This window comes from Perca flavescens, chromosome 21 (assembly GCF_004354835.1).
Source record: "Perca flavescens isolate YP-PL-M2 chromosome 21, PFLA_1.0, whole genome shotgun sequence".
Classification (NCBI taxonomy): Eukaryota; Metazoa; Chordata; class Actinopteri; order Perciformes; family Percidae; genus Perca; species Perca flavescens.
The window spans coordinates 20,536,780-20,555,704 of NC_041351.1; the positions used below are offsets into that span (position 1 = coordinate 20,536,780).

Genomic DNA, 18,925 nt, shown 5'->3' on the forward strand with positions numbered 1-18,925 from the left:
GTGTTTTGTCGTTAAAATGAGAAAAAAAATAAAAGGGATAAAAAGAAATCAAGGGGCATTTAGATTAGATAAAAGTGTGTGATTAATTGCGAGTTAACTATGACATTAATGCGATTAAATATTTTAATCGTTTGACAGCGCTACTTTAAAGAGAAACTTCACAGGGATAGTACGGTTTTAGGAAGCTAAAAACAAGCACACCAATAACAACTGAGCTTACAGCACATGTGCACACCCAGAACACTTAAAGCCATATGAACACTGGTAACGGTTGTGAGTAAAGAACGAAGGTACTGAGGCAAAGTAACAGAGACCTTTCTACATAGTTAAAGGTTCTTTGTTGAGTAGCCATTGACCAGTCTGCAGCAGCACCCATCACCGTGTTGCACCTTGTCAATAAAAAGTAGTCCAACTATGCTCTAATTGTATACTGTTGAAGGAGAGAAAAGCGTTGTTGTTGAGTGAAAAAGAGAGGCATAGGCCAGCTGGCAGCTGTTGGCATCTGGTAACATAAACCTTCCCTGTAAACCAGAAAGGACTGAAAGAGGGACGGAGGAGGAGGAGGAGGAGGAGGAGGAAGAGGAGGAGGAGGAGGAGGCGAGGTGAGGTCGTGTTCAGCAAAAGGAGATTTTCAGAGAGGAATAGAGGCTGAGAGAGAAGAAAAACAGAGAGGGCTGTTCCCTGTCCAGTGATGACGGCTTTGTAACAGACTGTTGAGTAACTTGAACATCTGAAAATCATTTGTATTGTAACAAAGCCCCTAAACTTCTGCCCCACTCAGAGAGGAAACAGAGCTTTCTTTTCTCCTTTACGACTGGTTTCCATTTCAGTCCTACAACAACAACAGACTCCTGGGTAGACTGGCTGCAAAGAAAGCCGGCCGAAGCCAATTAAAAAGAAGAGAAAAGAGAAATAAAGACAACAACTACAAAGTTGAAGTGAGGGTGAGAGCATGTGTACAGCATGCGGGCAGTGATGTTTTTTTTTCCCTGAATAGGAGAGAATCTCTCTGATACTGAACTGTGTGTGTGTGTGTGTGTGTGTGTGTGTGTGTGTGTGTGTGTGTGTGTGTGTGTGTGTGTGTTCTCGCTGGGATCTTCCTTCAGGTTGCTCTTTGTGGTTTTATAGGCCTCTTCTTCCTGACTTCCGCTCCTCTCCTCTTTCTGTTTCTGTGTATAACATCTAATAAAAGCCGGGCTGTTAATTTGCTTTCAACGACCAAAATGACAGAGTTTTTAATAGACACTGACCCTTAATGGGGACACACGTTTCTATTTTATCAGAGTTAAAGTGAGATGCTGATGCGAAACGACGTGTACTTGAAACAGAATGTCATAAAAAGAAAAAAGTTCTTTTAAAAACGCATACTTTCCACCCTCCTTTCATATTGATTGCTTCTCTCTATAGTTACAGAAATCTAGACAAAGTTTATCTTTTCAAGGTACTGCCCACACCTTTGTTTCATATCTCTGCCTCCAAGACAACTCATGGTTTGTCTATCACTTTCTGATACATATCTGACTAATAAACCTATCCTATCTAACTGACAGACCTCGCTCACACTAACTACATCAAAGACACAAAACGTGAAAGTTGGCTTGTTTTTACCGAGCTACCACATTACTGAAGCACAAAAACAAAGACACGGACCTAATGAAAACGTAAGCATTAGAATGAAGAGCGATCGAGTGTCTATGACTAGTCCCTGATGACCATGAGCACAAAACAACTGTGTTCTTCAGTCTGGTCGGACAGTGGGCACACGCTGGTGGCCATGTTCTGGCGAGGGAGAGTGACAAACTGATGAGCCGAGCCCTCAGAGTTTCCCTTGGAATCTCTAGAATCTGGTGACACTGTTGATGCTATCTACTGTTATCAACAACGTTTCCTGTTTGTGGGAGAGAAAGACAGGTCGATTCCTACGCTTACTAGGACATCCAACTGTTCTGTTAAATCTGTTAAAATAGGAGTTTTTTTTTTTTAAGATTATTTTTTTTGGGGCTTTTCCCTTTATTATACAGTGATAGTGGAGAGACAGGAAAGGGGGAGAGAGATGGGGGATGACAAGCAGTAAAGGGCAGCAGGTCGGACTCAAACCCGCGCCGCTACAAAGGACTCAGCCTACATGGGGCGAATGCTCTTAATGGGTGAGCTAGAGGCCGCCCCAAGAGGCTTCCTTTTTTCTTTTTTTTTTACTCAGTTTTATCCTGACAAATCTTGACATATGAATGAATAGGTTTCACTTGTAGCCCAAATAAAGTACTTCTTGATAACTATAGCACCGCATTGCTTCCAACTCATGCCGTCAACCCCAAATTCCCTCCTGCACATTGCTTGGCATCTGAGTCACTCTAACGGCACTACCAGCTCACAGTGACCCCTGCTACATTCATCAGCTAATGTGAAGTGCGCCTTATTTGGTGTAATCAGGTGAGTCACAGGCTAATGGCTGTTGTATTATTCAGAAACACCAGAGCATGTTGAGTTGGAGACAAGGCACCAAGTAAACCAGCTAGAGGATACATGCCTTTGGTTAGTGTGGTTGTGGGTTTGAGCAGCACCAGGTCTGTACCTGTGACAGCAGGAACTTTTAACTGTGTGTGTGCATGAATTCACCTCAGAAACCCTCATTCGCATATTTTAAAAGTAGAGGCTTTGTAGCAGATACTGTTGCTTTTAAAAGCAGAGTAGTAGAGAATGTATGCTACAAAATGTATTAAAAGCAGAAAGTCCAGTACCTTCCCCCTCGACGCAGCGGCCGCGGGTTCGACTCCGACCCTTTGCTGCACGTCATTCCCCCCTCTCATGTCTTCAGCTGTCCTATAAAAATAAAAGGCCTAAAATGCCCATCTTAAAGAAAAAAGAAAAAAAATGTGCATATCGAATCACATGCCACAACCTTTATAAAAATGAAATATACAGAGGTTTACAGACTTAAATATGTGTGTAGTGTGATATCTGTGAATGCAAGTGTGGGGAAATGTGTGCTTGCATGCTCAGCTGCTCCATGTTTTAAGACTGTAGCGTGCATGCATGTTATAAGATATGTGTGTGTGCTTGTGCGTCTTTAAAGATCACTGAGCTACATGAGTAGGCTTGTACCTGTGGGTGGTGCAGGCCCCGTGCTCCTGTTGCTACGAGCAGATCTACGGAGCTGATAAAGCGCTTTTCTTTAGCTTTAGGCTACATATCTGAGTGAGATGGTTTGGCTGGGTTCTCTCGCTTCTCATTATCTAAAAAGGAATTTACTGGATCACAAATCAGAGATGCAAGTGGGTTAGTGCTTGCTGAAATACTGTGCTGTCAGGACACACTGTGAAAATGGAAGGCTACCAAAGCCTGTAAGTGCATGTCCAGGCAGTGACATGAGTTGTATAGTGCGCTAGTTTTTGTGTGTCTGTGTGTGTACTGGTTAGTCCTGCATTGTCTGTCTGTGTGTGTGTGTGTGTGTGTTTGTGTGTGTGTGTGTGTGCGCGCACGCTGGACATATTTAAGATTTAGGCCTCTCACAAAACTTGCCTGAGCTGCATAAATACATCGCCTGTATGTTTACAGTATTAGACTGAAAGCTGTTTACATTCACCAAAAACGATGACATTTTCTCTTCTGCTGTTTAGATTCAGTCCGTTTCCTAATGTTTCTGGAAAGCTGATATTAGTGCTGCAGTTGAATATGCGCCCACACATCGATTTATCATCAAATACACGTTCAAATTCTTTTAAGTAAATGTATGTACTCAAAGTCGAATTACCATTGTTTTGGGAATAAGGAGATTATCTAGAGCCACAACAGAGTGAGAGGCAGTGTGACGAGGAGACACGCAGCTGGATTGTGTTTGCTGCAGCTGCTGTGTTTGGATAAGATTGAAAGACATTCCTTCCTTCCTTCCTTCCTTCCTTCCTTCTTTCCCCACGTCCAGTTCTACAGTACTTTTTTATGGTCTTATCTTTCAATTCTTCAGTTCTCTCTACTCTCATTTTACATTTCTTTATTCTCTTCCCTTCTCTCCATGCCTATTCCTCCTCTTTCTTGCCATCTCTCTCTCTCTCTCCTCCTACTCTCAGCCTGACAGTGTGTTGTTGGGACTCTGTTGCTGGCTGGCTGCCTCCCAATCGGTTACATAACAGTACCATCAGCCTCCCTGAATCACTTCTGAACTAGGCTATCTTGTATATCTTGCTATCTCAAACACTGCCCAGCAGCAAAGCGTCTGTCTCTGTGGGTTCAGATTATTTGTGCGTTTTTATTATTTCTGACGGCAAACTGATCATTTCTGGAGCCTGTCGAGCAGAGCACAGCACTATGACACAACACGCAACATTGCAGCGTAAGCTTTGGCCCATCTACTGTCATTATGCAAGGGCGGGGACGAAGAGGGACGTGATCTTTATCTCTCTCTGTTTACAAGTCTGGATGATGTCGTCAACCAAGTGCCAAACCTAGCCTGACTCTACCAGCTCCTACACCTCAACATTTAGCCACACACACAGTCTCTGGTCACATTTCTTTTCTTCAACAATTCATAAAAAGTATCCAGTCCCGCTTCAATTTTTGTAAATCCTAATTTCCGGGTGGCAACCCAGCTGTATTTCCTAACTGGTATCTTGTTCAAAGACCAATATCCTTTTCCAGACCTCGTATCGCGATTCAAGCTCTACCGATTCAAAATCGATTCATAGAATTCCAAAAATCTATTCTTTTTTTTTTTATGTTTAAATTGTACATCTACTGCAATCACATGGGAAAAGTAACTATATTTACATACCGTGAATCGTTTTTTTTAAATCGAGAATCGTTTTTGAATCGAAAATAGATTTTGAATCGAATCTTGAACCTAAATAAAAAAATTAAAAAAATTAAATAAATATTGAATCGAATTGTGACATTTTCTGAATCGTGCCCCCGATAGACTGATCTCATAAAGTGACGTATGTATGCCAATTCGTATGCCGTTTTGGCGTGTTATCAAGACACATAATTGCTTTTTAGCGTGTTTATCAACGCCGTTCGGTCGCCATTGACCTACATTACGTGTGAATTGTCGCTGTAGCGAGTAGTATGAAGGGACATAAGTCTGCAGAGGGAGATTGGCTGGGGTGGTGGATGGGTAAAACACAGGACTTTCACCCAGGAGAGCTGGGATCGCGTCCCGTGTGTGGCGTTTTTCAGCAGTTTTTTATTTTGTTCTTTTTTTTTTTTTTTTTAAGCCTTCCCCAATATTTCTTTCCTAAACCCAACAGTTTTTCCTAAGCGTGACGTTGGTCACCGTCATGTTTTTGTCGTTTTTTTGGTGTTTTTGTCATTTTTTTATGTTACTAAAGCCTTTCCCAATGTTCTTTTCCTAAACCCAACCCTTTTTTGTGTGTGTGACGTTCTAGCGATAGTACGGCATGTTCTCGCGATAACACGCAACGTGGCGACGCCGCGTGGTGTGTATGTTTACATCCGCTGTATACAGCATAGACATACACGCGGATAGCTCAAAACAGATAACACGCCATCTGGCTTTAGGAAAGTGGCGTGTATGTTTACGCAAAGTCATGATGCAACGTTGCCTACAAGATAGTTTCTTCACTCTGTCGAGACTAAAAACAGTCAATCGAAAAAAATCACAGTAGTCCAGTCAGAGTTTGACATTCTTAGTAGGGTTATCGGGCCGTTTTTGGCAGTTTGCAGATTATCTGATAACCGATAAAGTTATTAACTTTATCGGTTATCAGGCAAATAAAATAATTAATAATTAAACTGTGCTACTTTGGCTCGGCTACAGCTCTGTGCCTGTCCCACTGCTTCGGTTTCACTCCCCACTGAGTCTGACTTAATGTCCCGCCCACAATACTATCTGACTATCTGTTACTGGGTATTATGTTGAAAAGGTATTATTCTCATTCATTAAATAATTGCTTAAAGCATTTTAACAAAGTTTTGTGTTGGAGTTTGTAACGTTCCAAAATCTTAATTTTCACTGTAAATGCACATCGGTTCCAAAAATCGGTTTCATTAACTACTAATAATCGGTATCGGCCTTTAAAAAACAAACAAAAAAAACAACAGTATCGGTGGATCCCTAATTCATAGTCTACACCAGTTGGTATTAACTAAAATTATCTGTCTGTCTGTCTGTCTGTCTGTCTGTCTGTCTGTCTGTCTGTCTGTCTGTCTGTCTGTCTGTCTGTCTGTCTGGCCTGTGTTTCTGCAACAAGTTTTCCATACAAGCAGCCAATTTCTTGATCAGTCTCTGTCATTGGTTGCACACAATAGGTGCAATAATCATGAAAATAAGCGGACGTTTGCTTTGGTTGGAACTAAAAGCTGCACACACTCAAGCCGCAGTGGCACATGATTACAAATCAGTGTTGAAGCTTCCTGAGGACAGTGCTGGCACACAAAACCCTGACTCGTTTCATTTATCATTTACAATCCTCTCTCTGTAGTAGAAGCAGTAGATGCAGGGCAGTGCAATTTATCAAATTTTGATCACGAAAACAATGTAATTGAGAAAAACTATTATTGTGCACATCATGTTTTGCAAGTAAGCTCTTATTTCGTCCTGTTTTCTGAATGGAGAAAAAAAAGTTAAGTTTTAAAAAGTTAAAACGTGAAAAGAATTTAAGAACATTTTACAGTTCAATGTGTTTTCACTGTTGATTTATTTAACTTGTTTCACTGTTTTTCAAGTTCAATAAATGCACATCTTACCAAAAGTCAGTGAGTAATCAAATTAAACAATGGGGATTTCAATATTGACCAAACTAATTGTGATTATGATTTTTCCCCATAATCGGCAGCCCTACGTAGGTGTCAATTTCAGAGATAAGCCCAATTTATCAATCACCCCTTTTGACCAGCTCAACACCCTGATCCGCCCAGCCTTAGGAGAGTTCCCCACTAACTTGTCCTCCCTGCCCCGCCTGTTCCGTTTGTTTTGAGGACCCTCTGAGGTGAAACCCTGAAAACATTTACACACTACATGCAGAATGGCCAATTTGCCATTCATTTAGACTTATAAAAAGGAACTGCACCACAGTGAACATCATGAAAGGAGTTGGTAACATCTTGACATCTGCAGTTTATTTCTTCTTCCAATATAAGTTTTCACCTGTTGCTGTTTAAATCTACACCTGATTATGCAAGCTTCCAACACAACTGGGATAAAGCTGATCAGTCTCTCTCTGGTTTTGTATGTGTTCACGGAAAAGAAGGTCTGCAATTACTACATACAATTTTGCAGCTGTCCATAAAGAGCGGCCATTCGCATACAAACAAGAACAGTACACCAACACTTAAGACTGCAGTGTCAACACGCCTAACAAGCACTGATACATGCAAGCACTCACACCACACCTGTAGTAACCAAAGCTCAGCTTAAGATAGACTTGACAAGTAACTTTCAGTCATCGTGAGAACTTTTTTTAAACACACACAGACATGATAGCAGAAGACAGCGTACTCAAATGAACTTTACCTGATGTGATAGCCATATCCCTCTACACCATGCTGAAATGGCCAAATTAAGGAGTCATACTCCCGACACAAGCACAAGGAACAACGTGGGGAAAAAACACAACAGTGGCAGAAGGCGGAGGAGAAGTCCAGCAAGAGAAAAAGCCACATTAAACACGTTTTTCCTCTCACCGGCAGCTGGTACTCCACAGGTAGCAGTGCACCTCACAGTCCCTTTCTCAGGATTGTCTGTCTCCGAGTGTGTGCACGCCCAGACAGAGAAGGCGTGTGTAGGTCTGTGTGTCTCAGCCCCTTTTTGCTCCTTGGATAACAACAAGGTCCACCCAAAGGTTTCCTATCTCTCTGTGGCAACACTCCTGCTCCCATGGGCTTAACAATTAAAAACATTGGGTCACTCCTCTGCACTCTATCAGCCGGTTTAGAAGTAAAAATAAATAAATAAATAAAAAAGAACAAAACAAGCTGGTGCCAAGCCTCACCTCCTCAAGTACAAGTAACACACCCCGCCCCCTTCTTCTTTTTTTTTTCCTTGCTTTTTATTTTCCCTCTCTGAAAGGTTATGCAATACTGCCATTTCGGACATGGCCTCCCCCTCCTCCCTTCTTTCCTTTCTTTTTCCTTTTGCTGCGGCCCACACTCCCACACTGGCTTCTCCACCTCAAAGTTTTGAATGGTTTCAGTCACATTATCATAGCTAGGCTGCTTTGGTTTGCTGCGGAACAATTCGGAGGCAGGTTTGTGATGGGTGGGCATGATGGGTTGTTTAAATGTAAAGCCTCTTATGTCCCGAATCAAAGCTGGTGCTCACACACACTCATGCACAGTGGTGCATATGGACCTTGACATTTGAAACATCCTGAAAACAAACGTCACCCTTTATTGGCATGAAAGTTTCAATAACTATGAGGATTGAGGAAGGAACCTTTGTGCAATAAACTCATTGCACAACCTGGTGTCAGAGATAAAGTGTGGATAAGATTTACTATAAGGGCATTCCACTATCGTCCACTGCCAATGATGTATGCATGCAGAAATGCACATGCAGTCACAAGCAACGCATTTTTGCAGTGCTCTGAAAGCATCTTCGTGTAAGATTAGCTGCAGGAGTGCCTGCAGCAACATGTCCGTTTCTGGCTAGCAGAATGAAATGTGTAAGTAATGGCCAACAAGAGCTGGGGTTGTTTAAATTCGGGAGTGGTGGCCTTAGGCTGTGTGAGAGAGTCCGGGCCTTTGTGTGTGTCTGGGAGGTAAACAGGGTCCTGTGACAAGTAGTCCCAGGACCAACCTTAAACATTTCTTCAATGGTGTAAACTATACTTGATTTATTGTTCATGTATCATAAATAAGGTTTCTCATTGTTACTTCCATTGCAGTCAGTGGTTAAAGCTAGCCGTACTGTGCCTCCACTTCTTTTTCTACCGTTCGTTTTTATTGTATGGGTTATTGTGCATTAATCTCTGCAACTGCTGGATGCCCCCTAAAGACGGTAAATTATTTACTGGCCCAGCCTTGCTTAACCCTTCCTCTCCTGACAGGTCAACCTACTGTGATTCCACAAAACAGCCAACGCCCAGCTGGTAACAATGGCCACTGTGGCTGACTCCTCTGATAATGCAAGGTGTGAAAGTTAGAAGTTATACGATCCCAGGTATGACCAATGCTCCGATAGCTCTGCTTATCTAAATGAATGTGTCCAACTTGGTGCCAGAAACATTTGGACGCTGTGTTTTATTAAAGACATTAAGCAGTACATGCCAAAGTGCACCTACTTTTATACGCCTTAGTTTTGGCTCAACACTGAGGGTGCGTTCCCACTAGATGCGTTTCGAGCAGTTTAGTAGAGCCTGAGGCCTGTACTACGAAGCAAGATTTGGCGTTAACGCGGTAACTTCAGGTCCAACCCAAGGTTTGGTGTATCACGACGGTGGATCACTTGTTACCGGGTTAAATCGCCGTGGTAACTTATGCTGAACACTTAACCTGCTCGGGAGCAGGTGTAGAAAAGGCCCCAAAGTTATGTTAGCGTTGCAATTATTTAGTACAGTTGACCATATTGGGTTTTATGTTTCACGTTTACTCTTGTTTATTCAGTGCTTGTAACAGGGTAGCCAAAGCGCACGCTGGTTGGTATATTATAGCTGACGTCACACAGTTAATAAGCACTACGATAGAGTTAGTCGGTCAGTTGGAGTGTAGTTGTGAGCAGCATCTTTCTTCAGAGTGTGCGTAAGCGAGAAGAGTAAGTATATCTGCTGCATCGCTCAATTAACATTGTATTTCTTTGTTAAACCAGCTGTTATTTCTGCTATTTGACGTGGATGAGAGTCAGGAGATTAAGGGGTAGCCACGCTACGCGACCATTGTGCTAATTATAGCCACGTTCATACAAGCTAGTTTATCGCCTTCGGCTCACCCGACTCAGTATGTCGGGATCAAAATATGTAACATTGTGTTTAAACATGTTGATACTTTTTATATTAGTTGTTAAGATTGTTCAGTACTTTGTGGTTGAGTAAATAACAAGTAAGTGGTGTTAAATATTTTTATCTGTACTTTGCTAGCTTGAACGGAACATAACATCCATTTCGGGGTTTTCACAATAAAAGCATCACGCAGTTTAGTTAATTTGGAGGCTTTTAAGCATATCATAGATAACAGGAAGTGTTGTCTACATTAGCGGTAACTTAATGGATGGGAGAAAATCTCTGAGAATCCCATATAATAAGTGTTTGAATCCTTTTTACTCTGCTTACATTATTAGAGTTTAAGAGATATATAGCCATATTCTGACAATTGTTTATTTTATGTTTGGTAATGTATATTAGTGCTTAAGGAGGAATGAGTGTATACACATTTCCTTTATTCATTTGTATTTTGTTTCCTTCTTTATAGAAACAACACTCACACACAAAAGAAAGAGGAAGAAACAAAAAGAATAAGAATCATCTCTCACTCCTGCGTGAACCTGGTGATGAACTCAGAACTAACACCCTAGACTGAGCGTCTACCCATTATCTTCACTACAGCAGGTTATGTTGGAGATTAGAGATCAACCGGTGTAAAAGCACCGCCTACTGACCAATCAATACTCCATTAATAACAGCGTCACCGTTCTTAGAAGATCAGGTGGAGCTCGGTGCGCAGAGAGAGAGAGAGAGAGAGAGAGAGAGAGAGAGAGAGAGAGAGAGAGAGAGAGAGAGAGAGAGAGAGGCGAGCTCATAGAAGTCAAAATATTTAGAGACCGACAACACCGTTAACATTCTCCAATGGGATTTGTTATGAAAGATTTTTTGTGGAGGGAATTACTATAGGGCTATTTGTCGGCTTCTTGAGCCGTGTGTGGCCAATGCACAAATCGGTTTGAATTATGTTTTCATATTTTTTATTTGCTCTCACGATGGCTTACAACTGCTGGGGTTGCAACTGATGAAATAATAGGCTAAAGCAATGACAGTTTATGGAAAGCACAAGTGTAATTATGGTCAGATCTTGTGCCTGACTGATGGGGAAGTGATATTAATAAGCGTCGTGATTTACTTATTTATAGCGCCGGCTATTATTTTGCCAGCTTTCCTTCCCGTTTTAGGAAGCAGCGACTGTATTGTGTTTTGCCTGTAAAACCGTGTCTGTGTTCTTCATAGTTATGTAGAATTATAGTTTGCTCTTCTTATGTAAAATATGCGGCTCTGGCAGATGTTTGCGATTTGTCACTCTGTGCAAACATCGGCTCTTTTATGTGAACGCTGGATTTGGAAACCCTGAGTTGACTGAACTAGTTGGTAACCACCGTCGTGACACAGCTTATGCAGGACCGCGGTTGTTAGGTTAGGTGAAGCTGGGTAACTGAAATCAATCCAGGGCATGTTGATCTTGACTCGTAGTACAGGCCTCTGGTCAGGTGAGAAAGATCCTATTTAATCTCATTATGTGGTACTACATAGCTGCACCAACTCAACTGAAAGTGCTTGTCTTGATCTTTTACCAACCCAGTTGTGGTGTGCATTTTGTTTTTTTAGACGTGATGAAGTAATCAGAACTGACAACAGGAAACATGTTTTATAAGTACAAGAAGACAGATATTTACATCTGCATGCCAGAAGTTGCTGGTGCTTGGGAAAACAACAATAACAACAACATAATAATAAGAAGAACCACGGACTAACTGCAACTTGTGAGAAATGCCCGCCATCATTTCCCAGAGCTCAAAGTGAGATCTCCAAATGTCCTCTTCTCCAACAGTCAAAATCCCAAAGATATTGAATTTGCAAGGCAGGGCAAGTCAACAACAAGGCAATTCAAAATGTTTTACATAGGAAATAGGAAGGCATACAATGATATAAAACAGAAGAAAAAAAAAAGAAATTGCAGCGAATCCTCACATTTAGGAAGCTATAAGCAGCAAATGTTTGGCATTTCTGATGGAAAAATTACTTAAACAATTATTGGTTTATCAAAAGTGTTATGGCTAATTAACTAAATTGATTAATTGTGCAGCTTTATATGCCTATATTCAGCTATTACTTCTTGATAGCAGACAAAAGGTGTTATGCTTCAATTACAAAGAATTAAGTCAGATTTATTTGAAGCTGTCGGCAAAAGCTCCCATCTTCCATATGAACATTGTCCAATAAAATGCTTTGAGTGGTTGTGACTCATTAATAGGCTCTAATTCACTTGTTATCTGGTTGATGAAGCTAAACAAACCAAACACATAATTGCAGCAAAGTCAACTCTATCCACAACGGTTCAAACCAAAGGAAGCTGCTGCACAGAGTGCCAAGTACTCTAAGCTCTAAGCTACAGAGTCCTGCAGGCCTGCAGAGTCTTATGTCCACACAGCAAACGGGCAGCGCAGTCTAATCTACTGTAACAAGAGGTCAACGCTGAGAAGCAAGCCAATTAGGAGCCGCAGCTTCTTCACTCCCTTCACTGCACAAAGCCACACACACCTCCACACACACACACACACACACACACACACACACACACACACACACACACACACACACACACACACACACACATCTGAAATTTTACTTCTGTCTCTCAGATAAGTGCTTTTTCCCCACTTTCTACTTAGCATCAACTTTTGTTACATGCCCTCCATGCACACGTTTTTAGCTTAGAGGATTGGATAAAGCCACCTCTAGGTTGAGTATTGCTATGCCAAAATATTAACTTAAGCATTGGTCTACAACGTCACCGATCAGCTGAGACAAAAACTGCCCTGTAGCCGGCAAAAATGTATAAATATACAACCTATAAATCACCCTCTGTTCATACGGATGAGAAATAGTAGTTAATAGTCGGTATGTTGAGATGTAAACATTCAAATAAGTGAATGGGTTAAAAACAAAAGGTAAAGCCCTGCCCAGCTGTCTGTACAACTCTGGGACGTTACTAGGCCAGTCATAGTTTGACCCTCCATACCATCACTTGTAAACTGTAGCATTAACATTTTCTATTTGTGTGGTCATCACAGCGCTTTACAGAGGAGGTTGGAATATTCCGCTGCAAAACAAATTTAGCCAGGATGACAAAATATGGGATTAAAGTAGGGCTGGACGATTAGTTGAAAAAGTATCGATGTCGAAATTCTGAAGCTGTTATCGACGTATCTTTCCCATGACAATAATTTCCAATTCTTTTTAAAAAAACTAAAATGTGACTTTTTTCACAAGGGATTTTCATTTCAAGCAACGTGTGCTTTCATTTCAATGTTATACATTTTCAATAAATAGCCGCAATAGTTCCGGCGTTGTGTTTCCTTCAATTATTTTAAAATAACAAAAATAAGCACTTTTGAATAAGAAAAAAATATCTCACATTCAATATTTGAGCCTATTTACAAGACAAACCTTGCCAATGAACTATGAGGACAAAAAAAAAAAAAAAAAAAAAGAATCACAAAAACATTTAATTATCGTTAATTTATTGTTATCGAGGTAATTAATCGTGATTTTGATTTTGGGTCACATCGTGCAGCCCTAGATTAACGCTCCAGTGATTGTAGCGAACAGAACATGCGTGTGCATTACGGCCTCACCATTCTTTCTCTCCTGCAGAGGGCGCGGGGTGGGTCCAGGCTGAAGGGACAGCTCCTCAAGCTCACTGGCCACTGCCTCGCTCTGAGGGCTCGGGGCCAAGCCTGGCGTCCCAGCGACTTCCATGCTACCGCAACTCGGCTCCTCCCTTCTCTGTGGGTGTAGTGTTGCCAGGGTGACTGGGAGACCTGTAGCAAAAATAGGACATTATTAGTTGAATGACTCAACACCAAAAGGCGAGAAATGTGCTTAAGACAACAGCTGGCGAGAATGATATTGTTAATCTAAAAAGGTGCAATCAGCAATACTTTACTGGTCCGCTGTCTACTACTACTAAAATTATTTTTATTTATTTATTTATTTATTTATTTATATTTATATATATATATATATATATATATATATATATATATATATATATATATATATATATATATATATATATAAAAAAAATATGTCAACTTCAAATTTGGGAAATTGTGATGGGCATTTTTCACTATTTTCTTATATATCTTTCTTATCTCTTACATAGCGAGTAGATCAAACGATTAATGAATTAATCAAGAAAATAATGTGCAGATTAATCATTAATAAAAATGTTTGTTAGTTGCCTTCATATTGTTCTTGCTTGTGAAGAACAGAAAAAAACTATGAAGAAAAAATAAACTGTGAAATATAAAATGCCCCGCATGCTGGGGGTTTGGTTCAGTTTCATTTCAATATCTAATTTAAAACATCAGCGCAGCAGTTAATAGGCTCGGGGACTTCAGACATAAACAAACTTCAGTACTGACGCAGCATTTTATTATCTGACAGCTAAGCAGCTTATGATCTAGCTATTGAGCACATAATCTTGCTGGGTAATGTTTGTCTCTGATGCAAAATAGCAAACATCAGGTCATCACAGCATCACATAACCAATTTTATTTATTTAACTTCTCATTTGCAACGACAACCTATCACGTTCACACAGTTACACATTCATACCTGGAAGCTGCCCGGTACAACCACAGTCTGACCTGCAGCTCTACTGCAGCGGTTGGGAGTTAAGGGCCTTGCTCAAGGGCACCTCAGTGGACACTTTCCCCACACAGATTTTGTGGGTCTGGGGATCAAAGCGGCAACCTCCCGGTCCCAAGCTCGCTTCTTTAACCTTTAGGCCACCACTGGCCTTAATAGCCATTTGCCAGTTCACAGGAGTCCATCCATAGATGAACTTGGGAGGAAAAAGCCATAGCTTTTACTGCTAGCTTGAGCAATGTGGCACCAGTTTGTCAGTGTGTACTTTGTGGAGGTGTTTACTGTATTCCCAGTGCAAAATGTGGTATCGCTGGTAAATATTATGATATGGATCTAATCTCTAAAACCTTAGGCCCTGCTTTGTTCCATTTGTTGTTGTTGTTTTTTTTTTTTTTCCACAAAAGGGTTTGTTTTATTACTTCATCATTGAAGAGTGTAATGTATTTGGAAATGTAATACATCAGATTGTCTTTATTAGCAAATCAGAGTCAAGTATTCAACAAAGCCACAAACAAAAAGATAAATGGTACTTGGGGCACTATTACAGACTACAAGTCCAAAAGCTGGTCCAAGGAAAGTGAGCATGTCTCTTCTCTCCTCTCTGTCTGTGTTTGTCTCTCTGCAGGGCTGGAGGCTAGGGAATTAAATTAGCCAGCAGGGAAGAATTTGAATGGTTGAGCTTTTACAACTGTTGCTGTGGCCTCTGCTTTAAAAAAAAAAAAAAAAAAAAAAAAAAGAACTTTTCCCCCTTTTTTACTTCTTAACAACCTCAGTGCAATTTCCATACCTTTAAACCCTATGTAACAACTTACCCTCAGAGCTGGAGGGGTTTCATAAAACAAGCTAAAACAAAAAAAGTGCATGTCTGTGTGCGTTTTGTGTTGCAAGACAAACACCCCTGTTGGGGACAATTATGGTAAAGTTGAAATGGGGCTCACTGTTCAGAGACTAAAATATTGAAGGGAAAAATGACAAAATCACTTCCATAAACAAAGCCACAGAGAACCTTTGGTAGCCTAGTATAGACAACTAGTTAGTACAGACTTTCAGCTACGTTTGTTACGGCCTTCTCCTTGGAATCACGTCATTCTGGGCTCAAGTCCAATATGAATAATGTAGATTTTCCTTTGTAGCCTACATTAATGTACATGTGTTGGATCCAACATGAAATTAAAGGGTAATTTCGGGGGGGGTTTTCAACCCTATTTTCCTATGTTTTTGTGTGTAAGTGACTAATATGAACAACAATCTTTGAAATTGGTCCGCGAGAACGCGTGCATCGTCAATTTGGTCCACTAAAAGTGCTTTTTCTTGCCGCTAAAAGGCTCAAATTATTATTCTAAGTGTCTGACAACATTATGGAAAGGATCCCTACTGAGATAGGCCTTTTAAAAACCTCTTTAAGACATTTTTGTTTAACCAGAAACAGCTCTGAGGTCTCTAGCGCTAAACCCACCAGACTCCATTTAAAAAAAAAAAATTATTTAATTTATTTATTTTCTCGAACAATCAACCTACTTTAAAAGAGTATAAAATAAAACACAAATATAAAACAATAATATACAAATCAATCCGATTATTTCAAAGAACACAGAGAGGATGAGTTTGAGAAGGAGCAGGCAGAAGTATAATGGTTAAGAAGTCCTGCCCCAATACTTTTAGCATGTATAGAGCCAACGTATTTTCACATGTAAATCGGTAAACTATGTGTTTATTTCCACCATAACTAGAGTTATGATTGTTGGAAAAGGGGAAAGATGACCCAAAACGGCTTTTTTATAGTTTTATTTTGTGTTTGTCGACTTTGAATGAAGTGTATTTACGATGCTAAAATTACTGTTTATTTACATGGAGTCTGGTGGCTTTAGCGAACGCAATTTCGCAGAGGTTTTAAAAAAAGGATCTTTTGCTTCAACAGAAAGGTCAACCTCCTTAAAATCATTTCCATAATGTTGTCAGACACTTAGAATATTAATCTGTGACTGTTGGTAGCAAAACAAGCACTTTTGTGAACGTTAATAGAATCTGCACAATTGCCCCATAACTTGCATTGTAGCTTGTTTCGCCGCTGGAGCGATCTTGATTAATACTGGACCAACGTCAAAGATTGTTGTCCCCATCAGTCTCGTAGACACAAAAACAAATGGAAAATAGGGTCCAGGTTGAAAAATCCCCAAGTCACCCTTTAAACAACTTAAAACAACAACCAATAACCAATACATGCTTTTAGCTAAATGATTTGCATGTTGTTTAGCTCAGGCTACTTGGTTTATACAAGTGACATAACATCCTCCTACATTGTTTAAATACACTTCATTATCACAATATTGATACGCATGTCTTCCGATGCAAAGCCTTGGCCTTTGCACTCTCATGACAGCAGCGGTGAGCATATCCTCAAAAAAAAGAGCTCTAACTGAGCGGCAAAAGCATACAGACGTGAGTTCTGCATGTACATTTCAGCCCAAGCATAATCCTGAAATCACATGTTACAGATGTTAACAACCAAAACAAGTCTAGCAAAGGAAGTCACAAGTCTTTCCGCTCAGACTGAGAAAAACAAACCAGGAAACTGGTTTAAAAAGAGAAGGAAATAACATGACTGTGAAATTTAGTGGTGCTAAAATTAAAGAATTAAGGATCAGACAGCTGCAGTATTGCAAACCATTTCTGGAGAGAAATTAGCCAGTACCTTGACTAACACTGAATAATGCATTACTAGCATAGGACATCCTGTATGCTTGATAACATTGCAAGATATCACGATTTGACACTGACAGCGAGATCATGTCTGTAGTGGCTTCAAGACCGCATGTGATCTCTGTGTGACACATCACTTCGAGATACATATCTCCTGTTCACAAGACATCTGAAAGTATGTGTGGCTTTATATCTCTGTCTATTGCAATAATCTAGCACAGCAGGGCCCAGGACTCTACAGTGACCTAGATATAAGGTGTTAATCCACCTAACCATTTCAAATAGATGGCTTTCCAGAGATGATGCTAACTTTATTCTTACTTTCCCAACAGAGCTGTCTGCTGTTCAGACATGCAGTGTGTACCGTTGTGGTGCAATGCATTGAAGAGAGACAAAGTGGTCCAGCATTCCTCTCTACACGCCCACACTAGCCTTAAAGATATGTATCACAATTTTACCACCAGACACAAAACAAGGCAAGGTAAAGGATGTGGCTCCCACCTGGCCTGTGATAAACTAGGCTGTATGGGAACCAGGCTTGTTGCTTACCTGTAGAACTAAATCTTGGAGGGGCGTTTTCCCATTTCAGCAGGACGGAGCTTTGAACGGTTCTGTTAAAGAAAATAAAAAAAGCACAGCTTCAACAAAGAATAACAATATCTTATTCTGACAAACCAATTGTTTTATTCTGGCCCACGGATCATGATGTTGAGCAGCAGTGTCGATATCAGTGTAACCATGGCATGTGCAAAAAGGCCCTCATGGAGTAAAATAGGTTAAAAAAACAACAACATACTCATAATATGGGCTAAACGAGCCCACGTTGCAGGAGGCCTTTCCACACATGCCATGGGGCAGCAGCCTACAGCTGTCACTGTCCAAAACACAGACATGCTAAGCTATTGTTAGCTCGTCTGGGTGGGAGTTAACCTGAAGTCTAAACGCAAGTTAAAGTGAGGCTGCTAGGTAAAACTCGCAAACAAACGACACAATGAACGTGAAAGGTTACCAACTACAGAATAACGTCCATAATACTGGCGCTGGCTACGTTTGAAAGCTGTTCGGCATCCCTGTTGACTGCAGACAGCCAGACATCCCAAGTTAGCTAGCTAAACGTTAGCATGCTCCATCTCCCAGGCATTAGCTACAACAAACCGCTAGCTGTTCAGCGTCATTCCTGTCTGTCACGTTACGGTTTTCTCTGATGGGGAAGCTAACGAATGACCCGACGCTATCAATGTAAAGTTATTACGCGTATTAACGCTTACTTTTCATGGTCGCCACTTGTGTGCTGTGTCTGTAGGGATAAGCGGCGTTGACATCACACCGCCACTTCCGAACCACAAAGGAAAACTTTAACCGGAAAACCCTCCTCTGTGTGGGACGCAGAGACCCACTTCCTTCACAACACCTTGTTTACAACCAGTTTACTACTAAGTTACTTTTCTGTAATAGGACGTATACACCAGAGTCATGTCCGCATATGTCTGACACAACAATGTATCTAATAGTAGCCTATAAGTAACATTTAACTTTAACTTGAAGAAAATAAATTATAGGTAGATGTATGCAGCACAGCCTACACACACACCCTGCACAGTCTCTGTCTCCATCTAGTGTCACACTACATGTAGTCTACTTAAGGAGACAAAACAAGCTCACTGTGCCTGCCTTTGTTACTGATCATATTTCAAAAA

General features: G+C 40.7%; 1 protein-coding gene across 5 annotated transcripts in view; it reads right to left on the reverse strand.

The window, feature by feature from the left end:
• mrtfab (myocardin related transcription factor Ab) overlaps positions 1-18,925 on the reverse strand; it is a 76,153-nt gene that overhangs the window by 41,911 nt on the left and 15,317 nt on the right. The window contains exons 1-3 of one of the 5 annotated variants that reach the window (XM_028567619.1): positions 18,497-18,792; positions 17,778-17,839; positions 13,511-13,696 (exon numbers count right to left, since the gene is read on the reverse strand). In XM_028567619.1, coding sequence (XP_028423420.1) covers positions 13,511-13,634 — 124 coding nt within the window. In that variant the 5' untranslated portion in view covers positions 13,635-13,696; positions 17,778-17,839; positions 18,497-18,792. Of the gene's footprint in view, positions 1-7,465; positions 7,605-7,635; positions 7,776-13,510; positions 13,697-17,777; positions 17,840-18,237; positions 18,427-18,496; positions 18,793-18,925 lie in introns of those variants that run through there. The other 4 variants (XM_028567621.1, XM_028567620.1, XM_028567625.1 and 1 more) reach the window with 4 other exon arrangements.